General features: G+C 63.8%; 1 protein-coding gene across 4 annotated transcripts in view; it reads left to right on the top strand.

Annotated features, from left to right (window-relative positions):
- MRPL23 (mitochondrial ribosomal protein L23) overlaps window positions 1-18,705 on the top strand; it is a 37,851-nt gene that overhangs the window by 16,917 nt on the left and 2,229 nt on the right. For all 4 annotated transcript variants that reach the window (XM_031652738.1, XM_031652736.1, XM_031652737.1 and 1 more), the window contains exon 5: window positions 7,597-7,795. In XM_031652738.1, the coding sequence (XP_031508598.1) occupies window positions 7,597-7,795 (199 nt within the window). The remainder of the gene's footprint in view (window positions 1-7,596; window positions 7,796-18,705) is intronic.

Below are 18,705 nucleotides of genomic sequence, written 5' to 3'. Positions count from 1 at the left end.
CGCCTTGCCCTGTGGCCCCTGCCTCCCCATCAGCGGGACGGCGTGGGTCCCCCCATCGCCACATTGGAGACACAGCCTGTTGCGCCCCCACTTTGTTAACTACGGGAGGAGAGCCAGCCTTGGAAGTCAGGGTGTCCCCCGTTGCAGGGACAGCAGCAGCGGCCTCCTCAGGGCCAGCGGAGGGCACAGCTTCTGCCAGCAGGACAGTATGGACGGCACACCCGCCGGACTCTGTGGGCCAAGTGTTGGGGCTTGGAGACCCCACGGGGAGAGGGCCCTGGCCCACCCAGGATGGAGCTCGGGAGGAGGCCCCCAGGCAGAGTGGGGGACCGACCTTGTGAAGCGCAGGCTGCTCCCATGCCCTGAGTCAGAGCTGAGGCCATGTCTCGTCCTCTTTCAGTGTTCCGAGCAGACCCCCGGTGCCCAAAGGTGGCAGCCAGCACTGCTCGGCCACTCCCTCCCCCATCACGGGCCAGGAGGTGCCCAGATGACCCCTGGGCAGCTGGGCCTGACCGTGGGCATGGAGGCATTGAGGAGGAGCTAGGCTTGTCCCACCTGGAATGCCACTGAGGACATCCTGGTGACCCCGGGTGGGAGCAGGAGCCCTCAGCCTCAGGGCTGCCGGTCAGGGGGCCTGGATAAGCCCTGCTTTGGTTGTGGGCACACTGGGGAGGGGGCGGCCCATTGATTGGTGGCTCCTCGGTAGGGGATGGTCATTAAAGCCCTAGATCAAAGGGCTCTGGAAACACACGCTCATTAGGAAGGCCAGTGAGCCGCAGGCCAGGGGCGTAGACAGGGGTCTGCTATTCATTCCCCACCGCCGGGGTCAGAAATCCCAGGTCCCCACCCCCACCTGAGCCACAGGCTGGAGCCACAGAATGCCCATGGGCCTGGGCCATGGTGGGCGAGATTCTCGGGTGGTCCCCAAGGCCTCCACCGTTCTGGCCTTCAGTGGCCATCCTGCAGTTAGTGAGAAGACCGATGGCTGGCCACTGGGACCTGGGACTCGAGGGCCCTGCCCACGGGTGTAGGAGGGACACATGGGCAGCCCAGGGGCTGGGGCATGGCACTCCCCCCAGCTGGCTCCTAGTGGCTGGCAGACAATGGCCACCACCTGGACCGGGAGCACAGGAGGCTGGGGCCAAGAGCAGGCCTGGTAGCAGCTTCTGGGAGGGAGGCCTGGCTGCAGGTATGCGGCCTGGGTGAGGGGTCAGGAGTCCAGGTTTCCACTTGGAGCTGCCGCCTTGCAACCCTGAGGCCCTTGGCTGCCACCTTGTCTTGCTTTGTCTAAAATGTGGAGATGAGGCCAGACGCAGTGGCTCATGCCTGTAATTCCAGCACTCTGGGAGGCCGAGGCGGCTGGATCACTTGAGTCCAAGAGTTCGAGACCAGCCTGGCCAACGTGGAGAAACCCCATCTCTACTAAAAACACAAAAATTAGCCAGGTGTGGTGGCGGGTGCCTGTAATCCCAGCTAGTCGGGAGGCTGAGGTAGGAGAATCACTTGAACCTAGAAGGTGGAGGTTGCAGTGAGCCGAGATTGCACCACTGCACTCCACCCTGGGTGACAGAGCAAGACTCGGTCTCAGTAAATAGATAATAATATAATAAAATAAAATGTGGAGATGATAACACTTGCCCAGGAGACACGGGCCTGCAGAAGAAGCCCGCCTCACATCACGCTGCGCACCCCGGGGTCCCCGCCACCGATACCCAGCCCCTCCTCCCCTGGTACCTGCTGGCACATGGCAAGCCCGTCACCTCCCTGCCAGATGGGGCTCTGTCCCTCACTGTCTGTCCCTCACGCGGCCACGGTGTGGCAGAGCATGCCAGGCAAGGGCACCGGAGGCTCAGGCCTCATGGCATGGGCCGTTTTTCGGAGATGGCATTGCCACTGCTGGCCTGGGATGGGACCTCCCTCTGTGCTGCCCCTAGACAGCCAGCCACGCACCAACTGGAGTCAGCTTAGCTCCTCTGCAGCCCCCACCCTGGTCAGGACCTAGCTTTGCCCCCCAGGGGTGTCTCACTCCCTTAAGGAGCATTCCAGGTCCTAGTGTTCCTCAGCACTGTGTCCCCGACCCCCAGGGCTGCCTCCTGCCGCCAGGCTGGTCCCCAGTGAGGAGGTACTGGGGGCTTCGGGGCTGCTGGGTCGTGTGTCCTGGTCACCCTCTGTCGGGGTGCCTGACCCTCCTCCCCAGAGGGCTGACTGGGGCTCCTCTGTGGTTTTGGGGCCCTGCCCAGGCACCCTGCCTGGCTTCAGGAGGTCAACTGCCTCGGGGCTCTGTGCTGCTGCTGCTGTTTTTCTTTCTGTTTAACAAAATAAACCCCACCAGCCGGCAATGGACTCTGCTCCTAACACTCATCCCTCCTCACCCTCAGAGGCCCTGCTGCTGGGCCCAGAGGTCTTCAGAATCTGGGATCGTGGACCCTCCCCTCCCAACAGCTCTGCAGGGCAGCCCGTGGGGTGCTCGTGGCTTGAGTGAACGGTTGGCTCCCGTCCTGCTGGAGGAGGGGGCGCCTGCCAGGCCCAGGCCTCAGCTCTGAAGTCTGGGAAAGGCCCTCTGGCATCCTGCTAGGGTGCAGACCTGGCTGAGAACACTGTGGGGCAAACAAGCTCAGAACATCAGCCCCTGAGGGTTCCCCGGAACCCAGAGTCCCAGAGCTGGACAGCCGGCTGGAGGATCCCCTAGGCCCTGGGCGACCCCACGCCTGCCCACGGGATGAGGCAGCTTACGCTCTAGAAGGTGCCTCCCAAAATAAAACCCAGGCTCGGGGCCCTGAAGGGGGCCTGTGGGGCTTAGGACCAGCTGCTCTTCCCATCTCAGCCATGTCCTCCCCACCAGAACATCCCCTGCTCGCCTGGGCCCCTGGGCCTCACCCCAGCTAAATCCACCCGGGCCCCTCAGCTGGTACATAACAGGGAAGCTATGTGTTCCGAGCCTCCCTCGGGGCTCAGGGAGGACGTGCCCACTTGTGCAGGGTGAGGGGCCAGCAGCTGCCTGGGGAGCGTGATGAAGGCCTCCAGGAATGCCCTTTATCTGAGGGTATCTGGTTGCCCGCCGGGATGCCGGGAAGCCGGAGTTCCAGCCCTCCCCTGACTCCTGCGAAAACAGAAATAGCTCAGGGAGATGGGACACAGTTGTCCACATCAGTCAAGAGGACCCAGCCAGCACGGCCGTTTCTGAACTCTTCTGACCTCAGGCTTTTCCAAGAGTCGCCGCCCTGAGGCCCCTCAGCCCCCAGCCAGGGAAGCTGCTAGGCCCTCTGGACCCCCCAGGAAGGGGCTGAGAAGGGGCCGCACTGATCATGCCGAGACCATTTCTGCCACCCCCAAGTTGTTGAGGTCCGAGCCTCTCCCGGCAGCATGGGGTGGGGGCACACGGGCAGCAGCTTCTGCAGGGGCGCCTTCTCCCCAGGCTTCCTCACATTTGCCGGGGGTCCCCCGCCGCAGGCTCAGCTGCAGGCAGCAGACAGGGCCCTGGGTTGGCTGGGGGACCCTGGGGTGTGGAGGGGCTGTGAGGGGCTGCGGGTGTAGGAAGAGAAGCGCTCCTCGTCAGGGTTCAGGGACACAGCAGAAACCCAGGGCGCTTCTCACATCGGGCAACCTGGATCTGAGACGGCTGGGGGGCCCCCCGAGGACAGACAGGGTGGCCGGGTGGGGTGCTGTGGCGATGCAGGGGCAGGCGCCAGAGCAGCGGGCTGGGCCTCACACGCTGGACCTCGTGCCTATCCATCAGGCTCATGGAACATTCTCGAAAAGGCCTGGGGGCCAGGGGCCGGGGCGTGGGTGTCCTGAGGAGGTGCCGTCTGTGGTGGACACGTAGGATTCTTGGTCTGCTTGAGGTGTGACCCCTCCCAGTCATGCCTGGTGTCATCACCATGGCAACACACCAGGGCAACACCGGGAGAAGCAGGAAACACAGGACAACAGACCCGTCTGGCTCCCCATGTGCCCTGGAGGGGCAGGACGGTTGGGGAGAAGCCCTCTCGGAGGCCTCAAGCCAGCCCTGCCCCGCCCGCCGGGCTCGGACCACGCAAAGCACATGTGGGGGGCAATAGGGGGTTTGGGCAGACGTGGCCAGGTCCCCAGGCCCGGGTTCAGGGTCACCCAGGATCTTGGGATCTGGGGAGAAAGCAGTTTGGCCTCTCCCACACCCACATTCTGGGAGCTTCCAGGCGATTAGCGCCCTGGGCAAGCGTCCAGCCCCTTTAGGAGGCCTCTGTCTCCTTCCGCTACAAAGGAGCCCCCTGCCTCTCAGGACGTGGGGGTCTCAGGCTCATTTAGGAGTGCTGGGCTCGGCCACCAGGTCCCAGTCTCCAGGGACGCCGGCCTCAGCCTGCCTGGTGGGGGCAGCAGAGCAGTGCGGTCGGTCGGTCGGACGCCTCCCTCTCCCCGCTTGGGGGGCCTCCTGCCCCCAGCCCAGCCGGTTTGCTCCACATGGCGCCTTCCCACCACCCCCTCCCCCGGAATGCAGTCCCAGAACACAGGTCTGGAGCACACCCAGCCCCCGGGCAGCCCCACCCTCCTTCCGGGCAGCCTGCCCTCCCGGCCCTGGGCAGGGGGGGCTCGGGGCGTTGTCTGATGTCTGAGGTGGAGGCCGTCTTCAGGGTGGGGACTGTTGGGAACAGCTTAGAGAAGTTATGTCTGTCACCCACAGAGAAATCGAGTCAAGAGCCGGGTGTGTGGCGGCTCTGTTCTCCTCTCCCTGAGGCCAGGACCCGGCGGGCCTGGCAGCTCAGAGTCCGAGACCCCCACACCCAGGCTTGACCTCAGGAACTGTGTGTGCAGGACGCCCCCACCACCCAACCCAGGGCAGTGCTGCCGGTCAGAAAGGCCAGGGGCGGTGGTGGCCATGTTGTCCTTCCCCAGCTTAGCTGTCCACAGCCTGAGCCCTCCGTGAGGCCTAAATTCGGGTCTGAGTGAGAGGGCCAGGGGCCTCAGGCGTCATGGAAACCCGAGCCTTGGCAGCCGCGGCACCCACTCCAAGTTCCAGGGAGCGGGGTGCACGCGGGAGAGCGGCAGGAAGTGCTTCCCAAAGGCCCGAGTGTGCCCGAAGCCTGCAGACTGCACTAGAACGGCCCCTCCTGCCGGACCCCTCACCCCAGCCCTGCAGCTCCATCCCTGCAGGGCCTCTTTCAGTCACCCCCTCCCAGCCCCGGGTGGGAGGGAGGGAGCGCGAGCCTGAGCCTCCCCCAGCGAGGCCGCCAGGCCCCTGCTTTCCCGGCCTGGCGTCTGCTTTCTGTGTTAGAGGGATCGAGTTCGCCCCTCCTCGAGGGGCTGGGTCTTATCTCTGGGAAAGAGATTACAGAGTTTCTGACATTAAATTTTCATGCTGAACTTTTCAGCATGTAGTCTGAAAAGTGTTTTTTTCAAATAACACCTGGAGAGGAGGGACGCGGGAGGAAGTCAAGCCTGCTCGCCATAAAACTTTGAACTTGGGGGTGGAGGGACACCCTGTCCGGCGCCCCCTCCCCGCCCCGCCACAAATGTCTCCCACCCTCCCCCAGCATGAGTTATTGATTCCGGCCGTGAGAGCCTCCTCCAGCCCCCACCCCCTCCCCGGGTCTGCTCCAGCCCAGCCCCCTGCAGCTGCCCTTGGCCTGGCAGTGGGCGCCATGCCGCTGCGTCCCCTCCACCCACCCGCCCGTGGTCCACTCAGCCCAGGCCCTGCTCTCCCCATTTTGTTCTTTGTTCTGTGCGGGGCTCTGGAAAGCCCTGCACGTGTTTGCTGGAGCCCCGCAGGCCAGCCATGGAATCTCCGGCCGTCTGCGGGCCACAGACTCTGAAGGGCCTGCTCTTTGTGTCCTTTGGTACTTGAAGGGGCTCTCTTGGAAAATCCAGCCTTGAGCTTGTCTTTTGGGTCATTTTGGGGATTTGCAAACATGGAGGCATGAAAGGCCACCTTGCTGACCCTGTCCTCCCTTGTTACGTCGTGGCCAGGGTGCTGCGGCACCCGATGGAGCCCAGGAGTCCTGGCGGGCAGAGGGAGCTGAGGGTGGCAGGGGTGGGGCAGCCAGCCGGACTTCCCCAGGGCCTTCCTCCAAGTGCCTCAGCCTCCTGAGCGTCCCGATCCAGGCCAGGTCCTGGTGACTTTGCTCCTCTGCACCCTCACATCTGCCACTTGTCCCTGTCCTCCCCGGGCCCTGGCTTGGCCACAGCCCTGCTTGCTGTCCAGCTTTTCCATCTGTCTCTCCCCAGTGCTGTGGCCACTCCAGCCCATACTTCTCGCTGTGCATGGGTTCAGGAGCCAGCCCCTGCAAGGCTGCCTTAGCCCAAGCCACCAGCCCGATGCCAGCCCTTCTACCCAGCGCCCCTCCACCTTCCAGCCACATAGGGGGCCCCCAGTGTGCTCCTGGAACTCGTCTCTCTTCCACACCATCCACCTCCTGACACTGCCTGGGCTCTGGTCCGGCCCGCAAGAACACAGTGCCACTTTCCGGCCACCCCAGGCCCTGGCTCGGCTGCCCTTCGCCCTCCGGCGTCCTGCTCTGCAGCTGGGGCCTCTCCGGCCCTGCCCTCCGCCGCCTCACAACACACTTTCCTTGGGGGATATTGCACTGCATCCGCCCGCCACCCCTGTGATCTCCGGGGCCCGCTGCACAAGGGATGCTCACGAACTGGGTGAGGGGACAGGGGAGCCGGGACAGAATGCCCCCGGGGCCCAGCCCTCTGCCTTGCACCAGCCACCCAGCCTGCCTCGGGCCCAAGTCCACTCCCAATTCCTTCCTCTCACCTGGGATCCCCAACAGACCCCACACCCAGCCTGGCCATCCCAACTGTGTGGTTCCCGGACATTGCCGGGTCCCTCCTTGGCCCGTGACCCTTAGCGAGTGACACGTCAGGACAGAGAGGGCAGCTGAGGGCACAATCCCGGATCTTCCTGCTGCTCACCAGCCCTCCACTTTCAGGGAAGACCCTCGGGGTCTGCCTCTGGGTTCCTCCCCACCTCCTCAAGGCCCCTTCTCTGCAGTCTTGGACCAAGGCTGGCAGGCACATGGGGCCACCCCAGGTGAGCGCTCTTGTCCTCCTTCGCAGTGAGAACTAGGGGCAGAGGAAAGGGGAACAGAGCGGGGACCGCACTCAGGTCAGAGGGTCAGGTCCATCCACTTTCTTTCTTCCCCTGCTCAGGGTCTTGGAGGAGGTAAGGGAGGTAACAGCCACCTGGGCAGGGCACCGGGTGAGGGAGGATGCTAACCTCCAGTGGCAGGGCAGTGAGTGTCTGGGGCGTGCCCGTCCCCGGATGCCCTGGAAATGGGAGATGGGCCGGCCGTGCCCCAGGCTGGGCAGTGAGTGAAGGCCCCATGCTCCTTCCTGTCCCCCGGGCCTGGCTTGGCCTGTGGGGCTTGGCGGGTCAGCACTTTCTGCAGACTCCACACACAGCATGCTCAGCTGGCTGGCTAGTGCCGGACCCGCTGTAGGGAGAGGCAGCCAGGGCTCCAGGGCCGCCCCGCACCCCACCTCGTGCCGGGCACCGCCATGTTCCCCTCCTACACGCTGCGCCACGCGGCTGGCCCGCCCTCCCTCCCCTCCTTTGAGACTGCTTTCCCCGTCTCTCGGGTCTCTCACCTCTCCCTGCCCTTTATTCTCCCCTCACAGCCTTCCCAGACACCCAGCAAGGAGCAAAATGGCCAGGGCAGCACCCCCTGTTTCCGGAGAACTGCAGCAAGGGGTGGACGACCTGGGGGACCAGGGACCCCAGACTCGCCTGGAGCCCTGGGGGTGGCCACAGCCCCGGGAGGGCTGGATCCGGAGGACTGGCCAGCAGGATCGCTCAGGATGGAAGTCTTCTACTCAAGTAAGACCTTGGCATCCTTGGTGTCGGCTCCCCAGTCCCCCTACGCTGCCTTGTGGGAAGATTCTCATGCGCCAGCTGCAGACCCAAAGTCCAGGCCAGATGGGGCTTTGAGGGGCACAGAGGGAACCCCCGGTCATACAGTGAAGAGAGCAGCAATGCACGGCCACTCAGTACTGCAACATGGTGGGCTCCAGGGCAGACATCAGGAGCCCAGGCCCCGGGATGGGGCCACTGGCTTGGCTTGGCCACGCGGCAGCCCCGCCCGGCTCTAAAAGCAAGACCTTCAGGGCCTCCAGGCGAACTCTGACCATCCCTGGATACAATGTTTCCTCCAGCCCTTCCCATGGCAGGACACCTTGCTCCCCACCTGGCCCACCTGTCCTTCCACCTCCCACACCTCCCCTGGCCACCATCTCCATGGCCCAGAGCTCCTCCCAGCCTGGTCTCACCTTCTGACCAGCTTGCTGCAGTTTGAGATGGGACCAGGAAGGAAAGAGAAGGTTCTGGGAGGAGGAGGAGGCTGCCAAGTGGCTGGGGCCAGGGCCAGCCTGGCAGGCGGGAGACTGGGAGAATGGAGACGGGTGGGGAACCAGGTAGACATGTAGAGAAATAGAATGAGTTTTGGGAGAGGGCAGAGACCAGGAGACAGAGAGGGGCCTGGAGGAAAGGGCCTGACCCTGAGGGAGGAAGGGAGGGCTTAGGGAAAACAGTGCACCCCGGAGGCCCAGGAAGGGTGATCCTGATGGAGAGAGGGGGCCGCCCTCGGGAAGAGGCATGCGGGGAGAGGAAAGGAGAGCTGCACTTGCAGAGGGGGCTGTGGGGAGAGGGGCTCTGCCATCCCCTCAGCCGAATGGGTGTCATCTTCCTGAACATAGAACAGAACCAGGATGCCATGTTCTAATGCCCGTGTGTCCCCTGGCCAGGAGTTTGGGCAGGGCTGGGCTGTGAGCAGGCAGGGCTGCCCTCCTGAAGCAGGTGCGGAAGGAGCATTTGGGGATGTAAAAGACTCGTGTCCGCACCCTGCAGCTGGTGGGGTGGGAGGGTGAGCTGCCTGCAAGGTGGTGGGGGGCAGTCTGGGGCGGCTCTTGAGGACACACAGCTACTTCTCAAGGCCAGGGCTCTGGGCACTGGGGTCCAGGAGAGAGTTTTGCTCTGCCCATGGCCAGGAGGTAGGTGCCCAGATGCTACTCTGTGGTGGAGTGAGGGGACCTTATCCCCCGAGGGTCCAGAGGATGCCCAGCCCTGCCAAGGGGCCTTGAATAACTCCATCAGAAGAGGTCTGGAGCCCCAGGGCCATTCCCTGATTCCTATCATTTTCCCAGGACGTCCTCCCTCACCGGGTCGGCTCCCAGCTCCCCTTGGAGTGAGGAGGGCCGGACCTCACTGAGTCCATCGCAGACCCCAGCTGTCTGGGCCAATGGCTCCCCGTCTCCTCTCTGGGCTTGGTCCTCTTGTGTGAGGGGTCACGGCCCAGGCACCCATCTCCTCTGGGTTGAGGCTGGAGGGCATCTGAGGGAAGCTCTCACGACTGCAAAGCCTTGCTGTTGATCTCAAGTGCCCAGGTGGAGGTGGCAGGAGGAGGGTGGAGGAACCAAGACCGGATCCGTAGCGGGCGATTCTGTTGAGCCTTCAATTCCCTGGACGGATTATTTGCTTAAGTCAGAACTCCCAGCCAGATGGGGTTGGGGCTGGGAGATCAGGGGGTCCTTTCCTGGACAGGTCTGCTTATCCCAAGGGCCAATTAGCAGTAGCAGAGCCTCGGCAGGGGCTTGCTCGTCCTGGGAGCAGGGGCGAGCTTGTCTGCTCGGAGGGGCGCCCTCCTGGGCTCCGGGGCCTTGGGCAGGGGCCGGCTCTGTTCTCCATCTCCGAAAGCCAAGGTGGGAGGCAGCGTCTGGAATTAGATGGGGTTGAGGATGCTTCCTGATTGGGAGGGGGTTTGCTCCTCCCTGGGACCACAGCAGGACTCTTGGAGCACCAGGATCCCAGCCGGGGCCAGTGGGGAGGGATGGCCATTTCTAAATGAGGCTCCGGGTACTTGGTGGCCCACGGAGCGGGGCTCTGGGATTGCCTCCTGCGAGCGGCCATTGAAGGGGGAGGCATCACCCCCACCGGTGTCCTCAGCTGGTCCCTCCTGGAGTCCTCAGAGCCCTCGGTGGGCTCTCACCTGTCCCTCCACGGCCAGGGCTGGACAAGTGACTCTTCAGGAGCTATGCTGTTCCACCCCCAGAGCTCCAGCCTGGACGCCTTGGAACTGACCTGTCCTGAGCTGGACAGCCAAGACGTGGTGGTGGCGGCTGTGCTGGGCTCCAGCTCATGGTGGCCTCCAGGTGGGCACTGGGGCCTTAGGGGACAGGGTTGCTTTTCATGGTTAGGCTGAGGGGATGGCAGAGCTGTCCTGTATTCCACCTCCTCTGCCCATGGATGCGGCCGCATGTGGGTCTCCATCTTTGTCCCATCCTTGACCATCTCACTAAGACTCAGGGAGCCACAGTGGCCGCTCCCCCACTAGCTGGCTGGGAAAAGGCCCACAGTGCTGGGCACACACCAGGGCGGCCGGGGATTGATCACTGCCTGAATGTCCCCAGACGGATGCCCGTGTGCCCTTGGGCAGCCTTCCCCTCAGACAGGCTGTCCAGGCTGGGAAACCCTAAGCCAGAGGGATTAAGAAGAAAGGACAGAGTTGACTGTCCCCTTGGCGAATTTGTGCTTCATTTAGGGTATATTTGCTCGGTGGTCAAAACACAGAGGTGATGATGCTAAGGGTCCAGACACGTCCCATCTGCCTGGCCAGCCTCCTACAGATCCCCAGCCCCGTCCAGCCCTGCCCGCCGCGCCCCGGGCCTGCCTCTCCCCTCACAGCCATCCTGCACATTCCGGTGTCCCAGTGGCGATGGGGGGTGGGGTGGGGGAAGGGTCCCCAATACACCAGGGGGTGCACGGACCCTCAGTATGGGTGCTGAGGCAGCTCTCTGTGGAAATGCAGGATTGGGTCAGGACCCCAGAACCATGCAGGGCCCTCTGCCCCCAGCCAGGACTCTTGAGTCCCTCTTGCCAGCCTCTGCTGCTCTGCGAGAGGTAGGAGCTACCAGCCTGGGGTCCAGGCGAGGCACTCTTAGGATGCCTGCCTGGGGTCTGAGCATGTCCTCCCCATGGGGTCTGAGCAAATCCTATCCATGGGGTCTGAGCACGTCCTCCCCATGCTGAGACCAAGTGTCCCTCTTGCAGGTCGAGGATGTTGCTAGGATGCACCTTGAAGGCACCCCAGCCTCCCCGGAGCTCCCCCTCTTCATAGCCTGGGGTGTGGCTGGATGGTCTGGGGTCCTGGGTGCCTTGAGATGCTGGCCCCAGAGTCTACTCAGTGTTGTCATCAGCTGGAGGCTTCCCGGGGCCTGTGCCGGAGGTGGAGAGCAGGGAGAGGCAGCAGGGTTCTCCCCAAGGTGGGGTTGCTGGGAAGCACCATCCCACCTGTCAGACTGGCCCTGACTGTAGACACCCCAGGTGACCTTCTGGAAGGACAGAGGGACCCCACCTGATGAGAAAGGACCAGAGTCTGACCTCTCACCCCTCCTAAGCTCTGAACTCCCTTTGACTTGCCTGACCTCCAAGTCCTTCTGGGGCCGAACCCTCTGCAGATGCCCCTCCTGGGCCCTGGGGTGGGCCCGGTTCAGCTCTCCATTGTGGCTGAAGCCCCCGGGGCTTCAGTGATGGCTGGAAGAGGGGGTGGGGCTCTCCAGACCTGGGGATTGGCAGTTTTTTTCTCCCCTCTTCTCAAACTTTCAGACTGGACCACTTAAGAATAATGAGGTCCAGGTGGTCCCACGTGAGCCTGGATCCTCACTGGCTGCGGGGACGAGTCTCCCCTGCCCGTCCCACCTCCCGTCGGGAGCAGCTAATGACAGCCAGAGGCTGGAAGGTGAAGCTCCCCTCGGCTGTCAGGCGGGCTGCAGGGCAGGGGCTGGGCAGGCCAAGGGCGCCACTCTCTTGCCCAGGCCAGGGCACGCGATCACTACACCACACCCCTCGTGGCCGTCTGTCCAGCCAGGGCCCTGCTGCAGGTGCTCCCCGTGGGACCACAGGGAGAACAGTCAAGACTTCTGCCTCCTTGCTTGAGCAGGGCTGCCTCCCCATCTCGTCTACTGGCAAGGAGGCTGGCAAGTCGGCTGGGCACCTTCAGGGAGCTTCAGTTTGGGAGAGGGAGGAGTTCCGAGGTGGACGGTGGCGATGGCTGCGCGGCAGTGAGAAAGCACTGAGTGCCACTGATGTGTGCGCCCAGTGGCTCAGTGGCTAAAATGGCTGAATGGCTCAAATGTCTCAGTGGCTCAATGGCTAAAATGGCTCAATGGTTAAAGTGGCTAGTTTTGTTACGTATTTTCACCATGATAAAACAAAACATGTCCAAGGTGCTATAGGGAGGGAGGAGCCCCCAGAGCACCCGTCTGCCATCTCCCATCCACCAGGCAACATCCTTCCACTGGCTCTCTGGGAGGGGTTCAAGGCCTGCAGCCTCCCTGTGGTCCTCATCTGCCTCCAGGAGACTCGCTCCCTCTCTCCTGCCCCGAAGCCCTCGAGGCAGCCCTGCCCTTGGTCCCTGCAGAGCAAGCGGCCCAGCTTTGGCCCAGGGCAGCTGTGGCCTCCAGGAGCAAGATGTGGGGACTCACAGTGTTGGAAGGCCACCCGCCCCGAGCACATGAGCTCCAGTGCCTCTGAGGCACAGAGCAGGCAGCACGTGTGGACAGCAGTGGGAGACACAGTGCAGCCCCCAGGGCAGCCCCCAGGCAGACGGCGGGCCTGGAGAGGGCGGGAAGGCACAAGAAAGGGTCTCCTTTGGAGATGGAGAGGTCAGTCAGGCAGGAGAGGGGTCACGGTGCTTGAGGTGCAGAGAGAGGATGATGGAATGGAAAACGGAGGGTGGCTTGTCGGGGACAGGCGCAGGGCCGCAGCTCAGGCAGGCCCACTGGCTACGTGGTTTTGGGTTCCATCCTGGCAGGCAGGGGAGAGAATTCTGAATTCTTTAATGAAAAGGATAGTTGAGGGCAGGAAAAAAGAAAAGAAGGCCGGGTGCGGTGACTCACGCTTGTAATTCCAGCATTTTGGGAGGCCGAGGCGGGCAGATCACCTGAGGTCAGGAGTTCAAGACCAGTCTGACCAATATGGTGAAACCCTGTCCCTGCAAAAAATACAAAATTAGCTGAGCGTGGTGGTGCATGCCTCTAATCCCAGCTACTCAGGAGACTGAGGCAGGAGAACCGCTTGAACCTGGGAGGCAGAGGTCGCAGTGAGCCGAAATCGTGCCGTTGCACTCCAGCCTGGGCAACAAGAGTGAAACTCAAAAGAAAGAAAAGAGTAGTTGAAAATGGGTGCCAGACAGCCGCATGTCAGGGCCCCGAGGAGGAAGGGGTCAGAGTGGAGGGAGAAAGAGCAGGCTGGCCAGGCTGTGGGAGACCGCCAGCGGATGTTGCCTGGCAGGTGGAGGAACAAAGGCAGGGCCTGGTGAGGATGGCCTGAGGGCTAATTGCACAGCTCACCGCTCACCCATGCGGGAAGGCTGTGGCCTCAGGGCCCCGCCTGGCCTCCAGATCTTCACATCCAGCGATAAGGGCTGGTTGCGTAATCATGGACGTATTGAGACGTGCACAGGCGAGGAGAGCTGGCCGTCCCAGGAGAGGGGAGGCCTGGGGCCCGCCATCCGGTCTTGCCTCATCACTCCCCACCAGGTGGAGAAGGCCCGGTTATCAGCAGCGAGGCTGCCGGCTGTTTCTAGTTGTCTGGAGCCTGGAGATCATCACTCCTGGACCCAGAGCGACAGCCGTGGGAGAAGGCATCATAGCCACCACTGTGTGCACCTGGCCAGGCTGCCCTCGGGCTCTATCCATCTGTCCTCTCCTGCATCAGAGCCACCACCTGACAATCAGCCCCACTGTAGCCCCTTCCGGGAGGGCACAGAGCCCTGGGCAGCACCCCTCCCTCCTGGTTTGTGGTACGTGCAGGACATGTCCGTGCAGCCCGGAGGCTCTGTGGCACTGGCTCGGCCCTATGCTGGTGCCCTGATAGGTAGGAATCTGGGCCGATACCTTGGTGCCCACATTCCAAGCCAGGTGGCCACAGCATGGCCCAGTGGGCATCCTCAGCAGAGCCAGTGGCAGGGGGGCTCAAGTGACTGCTGCTGGGGGTCCCATCTGATTCTCTCCAGGGCCAGAGATCCAGGGAGGGCGTGGAGCGGGGCTGTGGTGGGGGCTCTGGGTGGCCTCCCCTCGCCGCTTTCCCATGACGCCTCTGTAATCGGGGCTCTTACCCCTGGGTCCCAGCACCTCACAGCTGCCTGGACGCAGCCCCGCCCGTTCATGGGCCTGTGGGGAGGCCGCAGCAGTCCTTTCCCATGGCTGGGAGGGGGCCGCGGGTGGGGGGCAAGGAATTTGAGGAGGAAACAGCAGTGGCCTGAGAATTTAGAAAATGCATCCAACTGCTTGGACTCTTGGGAAGAAGCTGGCAGGAGGATTAGGAGAAGTGGGGGATGATTGCACGGTCCTGGGTGGGCCGTGACTGATGGGGCAGCCGGGGTCTGCAGCATGAGGAGGGGAGCCTTGTCTGTGCCGAGAAAGCAGCTGTCCCCATCCCTCAGCCTGTGTCCCGCTGGCCTCGGCTGCCAACCGGAGACCTCTGACCCCTGGCTGGAGCGGGAAGCCAGATTCTGGCCCTAGATCCCCCCGACCTTGCCTGGTGACAGAGACATGGGCCCCTGTGCTGGGCCTCTCATCCTCATCTGTAAAATGGGGTTTGGAAACGTGTGTTGAGTGGGTGGGGGACCTCGGAAGTCGCCGGTTGCTCCTAGAATCCATGGGCCACCTCTTGCATCTCAGACCAGCTCCACCTCCTCTGCCCGCCACCCACCTCTGGGGGTCCTGAGTCTCTCCATCCAGTGAAGGAGAGGGCTGAGAGCAGGAGTGTACGTGCCACGAGGGTGTCCACCTGGGAGGAACAGCGTGGCCGTGGGAGCCCTCTGGAGCACAACTGCCCAGCCTCAGGGCTGGAGCTGTTAGGTCTGCATGGTCCCTGGGCCGAGCCTCCCGACCACTGCGCAGGCCCCCAGGCCGAGCCTCCCGACCACTGCGCAGGCCCCCGGGCCGAGCCTCCTGACCGCTGCACTTGGGCCCCGGGCGAGCCTCCCGACAGCTCATGAGCCCCGGGCCGAACCTCGGCACCGCTCATGAGCCCCGAGCCTCCTGACCATCTGCCCAGGCCCGGGCGAGCCTCCTGACGCTCAGGCTTTTGGGCCAAGCCTCCCGATGATGCAGGTAGTCACACAGCTCATCACGGGCATGGGCCTGGGTGAATGGCGCTTCTTTCGGGCCGGCTGGGGCTCGGCGCCTCCCTCTGTTCCCCACACAGCCCCTCAGTCATGCCCTGGCCACTGGTGGACAGCTTTGCTCCACTTGGCCGGACTGGCCCCTTCTGGCCTTAACTCTTTAATTCTCCTGTGCTTTTCTACCCCTGTCCTGGGGTCCCTGGGCCTAAAGAGATGGCCACCCCTCCCCATGAACCTAGGAGAGCCCCCAGGGCTCCACTGGCGATAGGTAAATGGAGTCGTATCCTGCAGCCCTGTCCCCATACCAGTGCCCGGTGGAGGCATAATGGGATAATGCGATTACAGCTGCTCCCACCAGGCCCGGGATGGTCTGCAGCAGAAGCAGAAAATCACTCCGGCCATGCTCCAGTGAGGACAGGAAGGCTCACCCAGCCCCTGTCGCCCTGGGAAGCTGGGCACTGTGGGTGCAGCTGTTCCAGTGGGCAGGGCTGCTGGGCCCCCGGGGGCAGACTGTGAGTTGGATTTCAACCAAGAAAGCAGGTCTTGGTGGGGCCGGCAGAGGGGGTGTGGAGTGGCCCCACGGATGGCGTTGCCTCGACCCTTGGCTCCTGGCGTTTGCTCAGCTAACTTTGCAGACGAGACGCTGTGTGCAGAGAGACACAGGCGATAAGGATGGGGTCGTTGGCTTCTGGGCACCGCCCCCCCGACCCGTGGCCTTCACTGGCCTCATCCCTGCGCCCCCACCAGCCTGGGCCCTGCTCCCTCCATGCCATTGTCTCCTTCTGGAACCTTCTGAGCAGTGCCTGTGAAAGGCGGCCATGCCTTGCTTTTCCACCATTTAAGAGCTTTCTGCACCCACCGAGGAGAGGGGCAGGCGTGCCTGTTTGGTGGCCCTGGGGCTCCCGCAGCTGCCTCTACCCCTCAGCCTCCTCCGTGGGGTGTAGAAGAGTTCTCTGCGAAGGTCCTCAGCCCAGGCAGCCCTCGAAGTGCTGGGCCTTCAGGCACAGGGGAGGGTGGCTCAGGGACCAGTGGCAGATGTTGGTGCCTGCCCCTGCAGCGGGGTGCCCCGTGCTGAGACAGCATGCACAGGGGACACTCCAGGCCTCAGTCCACCCTCCCTGTGGCAAATGAGGTGCTCTGCGGGGCTTCTAAACTCTTCACCCTGGCCTTCCCACGGGTCCCTCTGGACAAGGGATGACCGGGGTGCAGGGGAAGCCGATTCCCAGCCCGTAGCAGAGCAGCTGTAAATGTGGGAAATGCCAGCTACATGCGTCTGCCCCACTACGCTTAACTCAGCACAAGGAGCTTCCTGGGCCTTTGATGTCCCAGGACCTAGGGACTTTAGTGCTTTGTGGGCTGGGAGACGGGAAGCTGGAGCTCTGGGGCCGAGTCGCAGCCCCTTTCCCTCTGCAGCGCATCCTTGCTCTGAGGGTGGCAGAGGCAGGTCCAGGCCTTGGGGACCTGGGGCCAGGGCCCCCAAGGAGAAGGGAAGGGACCCATGGGGAGGCCAGGGTGAAGAGTTTAGAAGCCCCGCAGAGCACCTCATTTGCCACATGGACAGTGGACCGAGGCCCGGAGTGTCCCCCGTGCGCACTGTCTCAGCATGGGGCACCCCTCTGCAGGGGCAGGCACCGATATCTGCCGCTGGTCCCTGAGCCGCTCTCCCCCGTGCCTGAAGGGGCGGAGGACCTGCGCAGAGAACTCTTCTGATATCCTGCCCACGGGGAACTGGCGATGGGACCCCCAGGAGAGGGAATGGGGGGATGTCCCCGCACCTTCAGGTGGTCGGTGCTGGTGAGGTCCGGCACCCAGTAGTAAGCAAAGGAGGGGCTGTTTCCAGGAAGCCCCAGGGGCATTCCAGGGTCAGGGGAAGGGGCCAAGGGGGTCTGGCGAAAGCATGAGGCAAGATTTGGAAACCAGGCTCCAGGGCAGGGTCAGGGCCAGGGTCAGGGGCAGCCCTCGGACGGCTCTGCTGTCGTCCATTCAGAGTCTCCTGTCCAGTTCCTGGGCTGGGGGTGGGGGTCGCACAGAGGACCACGGGCAGCCAGGCAGGAGCAAGGGTCACCAGGCACGTGGCAGGGGACGGGCCTCCCGGAAATCATCCAGGCCAGGGACCTTGGAGCCGGCTTTCCCCCAGCCCCAGGGACCCAGCCTGGAGGGTCTGGGGGATCAGGGGACTGAGGACCCTTCACACAGGCCGGGTGGGGCAGGGGCTCGGGCTGGCCCTGCTGAGCTTGGGTGGCTGGAGTCCTCCAGGGGGACTCCCTGGAGGCAAGGGCGCGGAGAGAGCTGGGGCAGGCCAAGGCAGACAGCAGCCCACCGCAGGCAGGGGTCTGACAGGGGCAGTGGCGTGAGGGCTGGCCTGGGGCGCGGCGTGCGCACGGGAGCGTGTGTCTGCTGGACTCCAGCGAGGTGCTGTAGCCAGCTAGCCAAGACAAGCTGTCCCTGCGGGTGTCTGACCGGCGGGGCCCAGGCTCGGGGGGAGGTGGCGGCACCCCACCGGGGACACAGTGAGGCCCGGAACAGAGCCCAGAGCCTGGCTGCCGCGCCCTGACCACGATGGCCAGTGCCTCCCCAGGCTGCACCTCCGGGCCCTGCCCCCACCAGGGCCCTGCCCCCACCAGGGGCTGTGCAGGGTCTGGGAAGGGTACAGCTGTTTGCCTCCCCACATTCCAGACACCGGGTCAAGCAGAGTGGGAGGGCTGTTTTTCTTTACAAATGTCATCTGAAAACAAACACTTACTGGCTCTGCCCGGCTGCCCCGACCCCTGGGAGAGTGGGGGCAGGGACCAGGCCTGGCCACCCCCGTCCAGGTGGCTAGAGACTCTTCCAGGCCAGAGTGGCCTCTGACCCTCCTTTGCTGCCCGTGCCACACCAGTCAGGCCAGTGTCTTCCCTGGCCAGAAGGCTCTGGCCTCACCCCATTTGCCACCCAGAACTGGGGAAGGACCCGCCTGGCCCGGCCAGTGGCCCCTGAAGCCGTCTTTCTCCCACGGGCCGTCCCTGGCTCAACCCTGTGCCCAGGGCAGGGTCAGGCCCAGTGGGTCTCTCTGTGGAGGGAAGGGCTGCCTGGGATATCTGGGCGCGGTGAGGGGGCGTCCCAGCCGCAACCCTTCCCTGGGCCTCATGTGGGCACCACCCCTCCCTTACACGCTGGGCTCTGGGAGCGGGTGGGGCCCTCGTCCGCCGGAGCCGTGAGGTTTTTCTTCCAGAGGGCTCGCACAGGGGTTCCCGCCCACAGCCTCGGCTTGGAACCTGAGGGCTCTGAGGCTTCCTGGGGGGTTGTGCGGCCTTGCACTGTGGGTCCTCCCAGCTCGGCAGCCCTCTGCGGAGGCAATGTGGCACTTTGTCCTCTTGGAGCAAAAAGCAGCCCCTGCACCGTCCCTCCCAGGGTCCATCCCAGGACCCCAGGGACCACCCGGGGGTCCAAGGGTGGTGGGGACCGCCCTCCCGACGAAGCTTCTTTGCACTCCTGCTCACTGTGCTTTGCCCCCAGGTGCACCAAGGGATCCTGCAGGAAGCCTGTGGGCTGAGACTGGGGGGTGTGTCTGGGGCAGCAGTGTCTAGACCCTGGCCTGCCTGAGGGCTGGGAGCTTGGACCACAGGCC

The sequence above is a fragment of the Papio anubis genome, chromosome 12, assembly GCF_008728515.1.
Source record: "Papio anubis isolate 15944 chromosome 12, Panubis1.0, whole genome shotgun sequence".
Taxonomy (NCBI): domain Eukaryota; kingdom Metazoa; phylum Chordata; class Mammalia; order Primates; family Cercopithecidae; genus Papio; species Papio anubis.
Note: the sequence above shows the minus strand (reverse complement) of the source record. Positions and strands in the feature narration are given on the sequence as shown.